This window comes from Otolemur garnettii, unplaced genomic scaffold, assembly GCF_000181295.1.
Source record: "Otolemur garnettii isolate 467f Iridium unplaced genomic scaffold, OtoGar3 scaffold00050, whole genome shotgun sequence".
In the NCBI taxonomy this organism is placed as follows: domain Eukaryota; kingdom Metazoa; phylum Chordata; class Mammalia; order Primates; family Galagidae; genus Otolemur; species Otolemur garnettii.
In genome coordinates this window covers 11,488,216-11,498,845 of record NW_003852445.1, presented here as the reverse complement: position 1 = coordinate 11,498,845, position 10,630 = coordinate 11,488,216, and the positions used below count along the sequence as shown (strand labels likewise).

Sequence of the window (10,630 nt, the reverse complement as noted above, 5' to 3'; positions counted from 1 at the left end):
CTAAGCCTGAAGGTCTTGGTCTTTATCCATCTCTTTTACCCTGAGATGCTTTCAGTGTTCGATTCTCATGGGCCCTGGCCTCCTTAACTCTATAGGTAGCACTCCCATGAGCTGTGTGTGCTGCATGCCCCGCTGCACCTTAGCGACTCCTCACACGGCCAGTGTACGAGTACTACTATCATCCCCCCTCCACTGGAAGTCAAAGCAGAAAGTAATTTGCTGAGTCCCAGCAGCAGTAGAACTGGGACTAAACTCTACTCTGGCCCCCCAACTTGTTTATGACCTTATTACTATTTTCATTTAAAAAGAACTCAGTGGTAGCAGGGCAGCGCCTGTGGCTCAAGGAGTAGGGTGCCGGCTCCATATACCAGAGGTGGCGGGTTCATACCTGGCCCCAGCCAAAAACTACAAAAAAAGAATTTGAAAACAAATATGGTAGCTAGGGCATGGTAACTCAGGCGTGTAATCCTAGCACTCTGGGAGGCCAAGGTGGTGAATGGCTTGAGCTCTGGTGTTTGAGACCAGTCTGAGCAAGAGTGAGACACCATTTCTACTAAAAATAGAAAAGTTAGCCAGGCATCATGGCAGGTGCCTATAGTCCCAGCTACTCAGGAGACTGAGGCAATGGGGATCGCTTGAGATCAAGAGTTTGAGGTTGCTGTGAGCTGTGATGATGCTACAGCACTCTACCCAGGGTGACAGAGTGAGACTGTCTCGAAAAATAAATAAAAATAAAGAGGAGCTCAGGGAGCTGACAATATTTGCTGGTGAGCTGTTTGCTTCTTTATGCACCAACTTGGTCACTGTTCCCTCTAGTTCCCTTTAACTCCCAAACTTGATGGGGAGAGCTGAGGGGGAAGGAGGGAAGGGATGGAGCTTAAGGGCTGTGATATACCTTTGGGGGGAAGGACACAAATATAAAAGGGTCCTTATCTAACAAAAGCAATCAATGTAACCTAGTTCTGTGTACCCTCAATGAATCCTCAACAATGAACAACAACAATAATAATAATAAAATGAGGGGGGGAAAGCAAAAGTCCTTAAGGCTCAGATTTTTGTTTTGTGTGTATGTGTATCTGATTTCGCACCCAATTTATAACAATTTATAAACGCTCCCCCTCTTGCTATGATAGAGGTTATCACTAACTACCTAGTAGGGGAGAGGCTTAATTTTTTGTGCCCTGTAGCTATAGCATGGAGAAAGCAAAAAATCATGCCTTCTTTGTGGGCAGGAGGGAGACTGGATGTTATTGGGTTTTCTTCCTATCAGGTAGGGGACAAGCAAACTGGACCAGGTTACATTTTCCCACAGAAACACTGTCCTGGATGCTTGCTGGTACGTGGCCTCACCTGAATGAAGCAGGAAGGCAGTACGGGGAAGGGTGGAGTCCTTGCTTCCCAATTTAGAAGCTTTAAGGACTTTTGCTTTGCCCCTCATTTTAAATAGGGGAAAGTTTGAGAGTTAAAGAGAGCTGGAGGGAACAGTGACCAAGCTGATGCAGAAAGAAGCAAACACCCATCAGCAAATACTGTCAGCTCCCTGAGGGCCTCCTTATTTTTATTTATTTAAGACAGCCTCACTCTGTCACCCTGGATAGAATGTTGTGGCGTCCTATAGCTCACAGCAACCTCAATCTTGCCTCAGATTTTAGGAATGGGAATTTCCCCATTCCTAAATTTTCCCACTCCCTACACAGGAGTTCCAGAGGCACTGACCATTTTTATCAGCATTTCCCTGGCCACCTAAGTGGGCCACATCCTGCTTTGCTTCAATTCCCCCACCTAGCCAGAAGCCAAAGTGTCTTTAATCTGTGATTGGGTGGTCTTTCTTTTTTTTGACAAAGTCTTACTGTGTTGCCCTCGGTAGAATGCTGTGGAGTCATAGCTCACAGCAACCTCAAACTCTTGGGCTTACGCGATTCTCTTGCCTCAGCCTCCCAGGTAGCTGGGACTACAGGCGCCTGCCACAAAGCCTGGCCATTTTTTTGTTGCAGTTGTCATTGTTTAGCAGGCCTGGGCTAGGTTCGAACCTGCCTGCCTTGGTATATGTGGCCCACACCCTACCCACTGAGCATGGGCACCATCTGATTGAGTGCTCTTATAACAAAGACAGCATGGGCAGCATGTAAGCTCACACCTATAATCCTAGCACTCTGGGAGGCCGAGACTAGTGGATTGCCTAAGCACAGGAATTGGAGACCAGCCTGAGCAAGAGTGAGACTCCCATCTCTAAAAAAAGAAAAAAGCAAAAAGCCAGGCATTCAGGTTGCTGTGAGCTATGACGCCAAAGGCACTCAACACAGGATGACTAAGGAGACTCTGTCTAAAAAATTAGAAGAAAAGATTTCAATTCTTCCCTCTTCTCTCTTTGTAATTCACATCCAGGCTAGCCTATTTTTCTTCCCAAATGCAATACTGTGCTAACTTTCAGGCCCAGGAAATCCTGGTTTTCATTTGCGTTTCCCACAGAGAGAATAGGCGGTTTCTCCTCAAAGCTTTCCAGGACTCTTTCTCTCTACTGTTGCCTCTGATTGAGGTAGCACTTACCTTCAATCCCAAACCACAGACTATGTTCACCTTAAGGAAGAGGTGGAGGTGCAGAAATACCCTACTTAGGGGGTCCCTGTGGAAGTGCTGGGGAAGATAATGCCTGGGAAGGAGTAGCAGTAGTGGCAGGGCCCAGAAGGTCTATGCTGAATCACCTCTGCTGACAGCTCTTTCTGCCCCCTGCTCCAGTGCAGGGCCTCACTCTTGACTTCCTTCTCACTCCGCAGGTTCAGCTCAGTCTAGGCAACCTTAGCTATTCACAATTGCCAAGAGAGCACTATTTGGGGCAGGACAACTCTTTATGTCCAGGATAGTGCTATGCACTAAAAAGTCTGTAGTTATGTCCTTTAGTCATAGTGACAACCAAGCCTTCCTGCCACATTGGCAATGCCCCTTGGGGATGGGTGCAATGCTCCTCAGTGGAGAAGCAAAGGACTCCTAAATCTACACCTCCAGTCCACATAGCATTCCTGCAATCCACACCCCTGACCCAAGGGAATGTCCCAGAGGCACATTTGAAAACTCAGTCTCATCAGTTTAACCTACTTGGTCAAATAAATGATCCCGCCCACCTCCCACTCTCAAACTGAACCTAGGAGTTCTCCTGAATTCGTCCCTGAACACATTTCCCCAGTTAGTGTACCAGTCCCACAACCACAAATGAAATTCTCTAACCCATCAGATTTTCTAGATCCTTTAGTATACAGCCACTCTGTCCCAGCCCCCGATCTAGTCAGAGAGTGACTTCTAATGCAAAGCTGATGAGATAAATTTTAAGGTGAGTTCCTCTCTCCTCTAGTCTTCCAGGCTTTGTCTACAGAGGAATAGAGGTAGTCTGCCTGAGCAGTGGAAGAACATGAATTTAGGAGTTATGGCAGAACAGAAATTAATTCTAGTTCTGCCACTTACTAGGTGAATGACATGCAGCAGGCCCTAACCAGGGACTTTCTTATCAAAGCCCTGAGACTATGCCATAATTGTTTACTCTGTCTGTATCCCTTGGGGAGCTTGGGGGCAGGACCTTTGTCCTCCTCCTCTCTGTACTCCAAGCCCCCAGCCCAGAGCATGGCACATAGTAGGCACCCTCTCATCTATAAATGTTTAAGGAATAAATGACTGAGTTGGAAATCACCCTGTAAGCTGTGTAGAGCTATACCACTTTTCCTTCTTTGTAATACCATCTGGTATTTGTAGCAATAAGTCCTAACAGTATCACTTTAGTTCAAGACCTTAGGTGGAGGCTCCAAGGTGAGCAAAAAGCACTATAATGGGAGCCTGAACTTCTGAGTTCCTGTCTTTGCTCTGTAACTAAACAAGCCTATCACCTTGGATATGACATTTTCTTCAGGCTTGGGGCAATGGTTCTTAGTCTGAGGTCTCCAGACCCCCTAAAGGCTTCATAGGGGGTCCTTGAACAATCTGAATTGCAAACTCAGTCTGCATTCTGTGAGGAGAGAGACCACAAGTTCTCAAACAGTGAAGAAATGCTAATCTAGATAATCTGAGTTCCTGTATTTTAGATCCTGATGCACATTCTTTGAGAGGACAGAGATGAAGGGGAGCAGCAGACATGGCTGGCACTGGTCCCACATACCTGCCACCATCCCAGGCCTATCTGAGAGGGACTTTGTCAAGGGAACCTTAGCATAACCACAAGGTTGACTAAACAGCTCTTAAACTTTGGCTTCAGAAGCCAAGGACCAAAACACAGGGTCAGAAGTGAGGCAGAGGAGACACAATACAGAATGTTCCTAAAGGGACAGGGGCATGAGATCAGAAAGGAAAATGGCAGGACTGAGGGAGATAAGGAGATAAGAAGCCCTTGAGACTTGGGGACCATCAAGATCCAGAAGTCTGGCACGAGCAAGAGAGGCACCAGGAGTTCTGTAGATGGAGGCCTGGACTGGAAGGAAAGGAGAAGGAGCTGGAACTTTCTGAGCACTTCCTAAGTGATGAGTATTCTTGTAATCATAATAATTCTCAAGGGGGGGTGGTTAGCAGTCCCAAGAAAGGGGGATTACAGAAGTTCCACAGTTTTTAAGTGTGATTTGTTTCCCCATCCCCTCCCCCGCGCTGTCTACTCAGAGAAGTTCAGGGCAGATCCTAATTCAGGCAGTCTTTCTAGTGTTTTTTCTGAAAAACCCAACAGGCTGGATATGGACTATGAATCTGCTGCTGGCAAAGGAGGGGGAAGGCTTCAATTAGTGTGCAACTGTCCCGGGCGCCGGCCACGTGCCAGCCACGGGGCTAGGTTCGGAGAGACACGCGACAAGATCCCTCCCCTTAGCAACAAACGCCAACCATCACCCCCAAACCCCCAGGGCAACCAGCTGGCATCTGGGCAGCCAGGGCGCTCCAGGTGCGGGGGCGAGGAAGGCTGGAAGTGGGAAGCCGGGACTGCGGCTGGGCTCTGAGCGGAGAAAGGCAGGGTGGGGCGGACTCCCCACCCTTCTTCCCGTTTTACCAGGCGCAGGTCCCCGGGTCCATGCACCACCAGGGAGAGGTTCTCGAGCTTGGTAGCCGCCGCCATGTCGCTCTTTCGCTCCTAGTATAGTCTGGAGGCTGCGAGACCTGCAGAGCCTCTGGTGACAGCCCCGCCAAGGGTCTGGGCAAGGGGTGGGAGGCGGGGCCTGGGCTGGGCGGCGCGCGCCGGGCTGGGCCGGAGCGTCCCGGTTTCTGACAGCTGGGGCGGGGCTAGAGCGGAGGGGTGGGGCTAGTGCGGGGCGGGGCTGCCTGCCTACTCCCGAGCCGGGGGGCTGAGGAGGGCGAAGGCAGGGGGCCTGCTAGAGGCGAAGCCGGTGATCCGCTCCGTCTGCTGCGTCCTGTTTTTGTCTTTCCTGAAAGTAGCCTGCAGAGGTTAGCTACAGAAGCAGGGAGATGGGAAATGTGAGGAGCTATTGAGAATACAGGTTCCCAGGACCCACGCTGAGATACAGTAAGTCTCGGTCTGAGACGAGACCCCGGGTCTGTATTTATTTATTAGCAATGAGAATGCTGAGGCTGCGAGTGGCGCTGCAGTGATACAGCATTCGTGTTGGCCCCTCGTCCCGAGCTTCCAGCAAAGGGCCTAGTCCCGGCACGACTGAGAGTGAATGAATTCATCCGACATCCTGTGGGCCTGATGCATCAGTGTAAAGAGACCGGCGTCTTGCTCTTGCTCAGGCTGCTGTTGAACTCCCGAGCTCGGGCGATCCACCCCTCCTTGGCCTCTCAGAGTGCTAGGATTACAGGCGTGAACCACCCCACCTGGCTCAGAACTTTAATCCTCTCTTTAAATCTATTCTCTGACAAACACAATGAGATTTTACCCTCTGGGGAGGGAGTTGCTTTCTTTACAGAACCAAGTCTATAAGGGCCCCTCCCTCCTTTGAGGGCAGAGCTCAGAGTTTCATTCCGTACAGCCTCTTCTCTTCCTCCAGCCACATTGTTGATCCTCTTAGCTCCAACATAGGGACATGGCTTTTACTTCCAACAGTAATCACCCCTTCCCCAAATGCATTGGAAGTCCACTGAGTGCAAGGCTTCATTTCTTAACTAGAACCTGGTAAAGTGTTCTGTACAGTATAGGAGCTCAAAAACAGATTTGATGGTGAAGATGGATCAAGCTGTGGAGGACCCAAAAGCTGAATGTGTGTGTGTTGGTGCAGGGTAGGGGGCTGTTACCAGGTACAACAATACCGTGAGATGGGTTTTTGCAGGAGAGTACTTACAGAGTCAGTCAGGTTCCTTGCTTAAGAGACACTTCCCACAGCACTTAGCTGTGCTTGGCCAGTTCTTCCAGCAGCTCCTGCACTTGGCTGCTGAGCAGGTTGTGCTTGAAGGGATGAAGCACCTGCCCTCACTTAGGCTGGGAATTTAAAACCTAGTTCCCTCTCTTTAACCGGTAGGGTTTCCCAAGCATGTCTTTCCAGTGGGTGGAACTGCAGGAGAAGGCCCCAGGAACAGCTGAAGAGCTTGCTGAGGGACCACTTGAAGCAGACACTTCTTCACTTTTAAATTACAAAAATAGAACGACTAGAGCCAAAGCAAAGGTCCCTGAAATAATGACAGAATGGTCACATGGAGTGATATTTGTTTCCTCCTGAGCAGTAACACTTTGAAACTAGCTCCATAAGCAAGAATATATATATATATATATTTAGTTTGTTTGTAGTTTTCTTATGTTTCAAGTTCCCAAACCAGTAAGATTTGCTGACCAAAACTTTGAGACTCTGTCTCAAAAGAAAAACAAACAAATTTTGTAACTTTCTGTTGCACTTTTGAGTTTCTTTTCCAGAAACACAGGGAATCTCTTTGCAGCTATGAGGTAACTACAGAGTCTTATACCACCTGTTTGTCCAAAGATGACAAGATAAGTGACACCCCACCACACATTGTGCCCAAGGACCCACTCAGCCTGTGCAGAAGGCTGAAAGAATTACCAATATCAATCCCTAGCTCACTGTAATACTAAAATCCCCACCCTGGGAAAGACTTATCCAGCATTTTTTAACCATGGGATGTATGTACTAACATGATTTCTCACTGTGCTTGCATGCCCTGCACTCCACCCCAAACATGTAATGGTGCTCACGCCCCTCACACATTATTCATTTCACCTGGGGAAAACCCCTGACCCTGTTGACTGGGAAGTCAGATTTGAGGCAGTGGGTACTTCCCGCCCACCTCCCAGTTGGCACAGCCACTGTAATAAATCCTTTTGTTTCCCTGACAATCCTCATTATCTCGGTAATTGGCTTTCTGTGTGGTGAGAGCAATGAAGCCCTCTTATGGGTACATTAACAATTGTTTTGAAGGTTGTTGGCTGGGGGCAAAGATATTTGGAGGGGTGGGAGAAAAAACTAGAAATATATTCTATGACTAGGACTCTTTATAGACAAAGGTAAATCAAGAAGGATTCTTAACAAACATACATTTTTAAAATTAAAAAAAGCAAGTTGTTGTGATAGTATTTAAACAACTTGTGATACTTTCCTAAGAGCTCAGCATTTGCAGTGGTGAGGAGCAGATTTTCTAGGCATTTTACTGAGTAAGCAGTAAAATGTTGGCTTTGCCTTTGTTGGTGGCCTGCTTGGCACAATTTCTTTGGGCCTCTGCTCAACTTTCCAAACAGCACAGCACTTTGAGTTGCTCTCTCCCCTGAATAAAGCCTTAACAAGTTGTTGAGAAATTTCTACTATGAAAATTTATTTGCAATTTAAAAATGAACTCAACAGGGTACATATCCTCTAGGGCAACATAGCTAGAAGGGAGATTTTAACCCATTACAGATACTGGGTTATTACAGGTCTGGATTATATAGTGCACTAACAAGAAAAATCAGTGTGGTCTTTGGTCTTCCAAAGGTCAGAGCAGTTCTAAAATTCTACTTCTGGCTCTCATTATCAGGCTATCAGCCATTCAATTACTCAAACCTTTGAAGCAACAAAAAACAACAAAAAAAAAGGTTTCTTGCATAACTTGTTTGTTATCGATAAGGTTATTGATGAAAATTAAGTTAGTAAAAACTTTGCAAAGGATGAGATTAATGGAGAACACTCTGAGGAACTATTCACATACCTTCCAGTATGAAAGCACTAGAAAAAAGCACTAGAAGGTTGGAAAACCAGAAGAAAGTACTACAAAGGATTAGAAAAAGAGTCAGAAAACAGGAATTTTAGTTTAGAAATACCCAGGGAAGGGAGGCATTTGGTAGTAGCAGTGGCAATGCTGGTGGCACAGGAAGAGTGGAAGGAAGTAAGGAGACCAGCTAAAGGTGAATTGGACTTGGATAAATGATGCAAGTGGAGGTGGAGTGGAATAGAGAGATCCAAGATTTATTTTACAAGTAGGTTCCATTGGTAACAGATTGGCTTATGGGAGCTGAAAGGTAGTAGGAACGGTTTGCTCCCAGATTCCTGACATGACTAACCAGATGGCTGGAGATGCTATTATCTGTTATGGGCAAGACTAGAGGAGGAAGAACATTTTTGGGGGAAAAGATAGTGCGTGTAATTTTGAATAGCCCAAGTCTGAGATGCTTTCATTGTCCATTTTGTGTTGTTATAATTAATTTATAAAGAAAATAAGTTTATTTGGCTTCTGGTTCTTTTTTTTTTTTTTTTTTTTTTTTTAAGACAGAGCCTTAAGCTGTCTCCCTGGGTAGAATGCTGTGGCATCACAGCTCACAGCAACCTCCAACTCCTGGGCTCAAGCGAGTCTCCTGCCTCCTCCTCCCCAGTAGCTGGGAGGTGCCTGCCACAACACCCGGCTATTTTTTGGTTGTAGCTGTCGTTGTTTGGGGGGTCCAGGCTGGATTCGAACCCAGCACCTTAGGTGTATGTGGCTGGCGCCTTAGCCACTTGAGCCACAGGCACCCAGCCTGGCTCCTGGTTCTGCAGGCTGTACAAGAAGCATGGCTCTGGCATTGGCTGGGCTTCTGATGAGGGCCTCAGGCTGCTTCCTTTGTGTGCAGAGAGTGCATGAAAAAGAGGATGCCAGATGGGGAAAGGGGCTGTCAGGCTCTTTTGGGAACTCACTACTCCCCCACAATTTCAACATGAAGTTTAAGGGGACAAATCTCCAAACTATAGCAGATCCCAATGAGATATCGAGGTGAAATGATCAAGTAATATAGGGCACACTTGATATCAGAGTCTGGGAAAGTCTAGGCTCAAAAGGTCTAGATTAAATTGGGAAGTCACTGGTGTATAGACTATTTAAAGCTGTGAGTGAGAATGAGATAGTCTAGGGAGAAAAATCTGGTCCAAGTTCTGAACATCCAACATTGGCAAACTAGGAAAAGTGAAGAGAGACCAGCAGGATCTGGAGAGTAAGTGAAGCCATAACAGGAAAAGGCAGTGTTTTAAGGAGGAAGTGACCAAGTGTTTAATACTGACAAGAAATCAAGGTGAAAATCAGTGTCTAATGGAGTTTACAACTCGGGTTAATTGGTAACCATGGAAAAGGCGTTTTGGTGGAAAGATGGGAGCAGGAGGCATATTGGGTAGGCTCATTCATTCAACAAAAATAAATGTCTATGACATGTCTGGGACAGGTGCTGGAGATATAGTCCCCACTTCAGACTAGGGGGCCACTAAACAGATAATCGCAGAAGTAAGGCCTCAACCATAATTATGGTAATGGTTATGAAGGAAAAGAAAAGACTTGAGTAGTGCTAGACAGACTTGAGTAGTCACAGCAGGGAGGGAGGAAGAGGGAGAGGGTGTGATCCAGCTCAAGGAGCCACATACTTGAAGTCTAGGAGCAGGAGGACACATCATCAAAAGTCAGCAGTGTCGCAAGATCCCAGGAAACAAGAGGAGAGTGGCACAAAACAACAAAAGCAACAGACCCAGAGCCCAGCAAGCAACCCGACACAGGGGTTCACATAGGTCCTCCAGTGCTTTACATTCTAGGAAACGCTAGCGTACAAGACTTGTAGTAAGACTGCCTGTGGCTAAAGATCTTAGGGGAAAAGCTGGAAAATTATATTTCTCTAAGGTGCAGAGTCCATTTTCGCAACAAGAACAGGATGCATAGCCTAGTGGCAAAAGCTCCCATGGAGTAGATTTGGTTCTGAGAGTCAGAAGAGATAGAATTGAATAGGAATCCCCTTGACAAGCTTTCTTTACAGGAGGCAGTGGGGAGATGCCCATGGGCGGCAATATGAACAGCTCCACAGGTTCCTGTCTTTGCGGCTGAGTGAAGTAGAAGCTAAAAGAGCTCTCATAGACAACCAGGATTATAGGGGAAATTCCTGTTAGCCTACAACTGTCCTATTTTCTTTCCTTCATTGTCACATCTGCAAATAGCTGGTCTGGAAGTAACTCACCTCATTCAAAAATTAGTTTTGAGCAAAGAACCAAAATAAGAACTGTATTATAGGAAACACATGCATTATAGGAAAAGAAAAGGAAAAAGAAAACGCAGACAACATTCACAGGAAAAGTTTTGCCGAGGAACAGATGAACCTGTGATGGAATAGTTTGCCATAGACCTGAAGAAGGCATGCAAGGATGGAGGCAATCCAGCAGAGAGGGTGAGGTGGGGTCTATACGGGTGTGGGATGGGGCAACACAGGTGTGGTGGAGTCCTGAGTGGG

General features: G+C 46.8%; 1 protein-coding gene across 1 annotated transcript in view; it reads right to left on the bottom strand.

Annotated features, from left to right (window-relative positions):
* The window catches only part of SORD (sorbitol dehydrogenase), a 40,036-nt gene extending 34,888 nt beyond the window's left edge, over positions 1–5,148 (bottom strand). Inside the window, exon 1 of the mRNA XM_023514260.1 lies at positions 4,995–5,148. Coding sequence (XP_023370028.1) covers positions 4,995–5,077 — 83 coding nt within the window. The 5' untranslated portion in view covers positions 5,078–5,148. The remainder of the gene's footprint in view (positions 1–4,994) is intronic.
* Between the last annotated feature and the right edge of the window lie 5,482 nt (positions 5,149–10,630).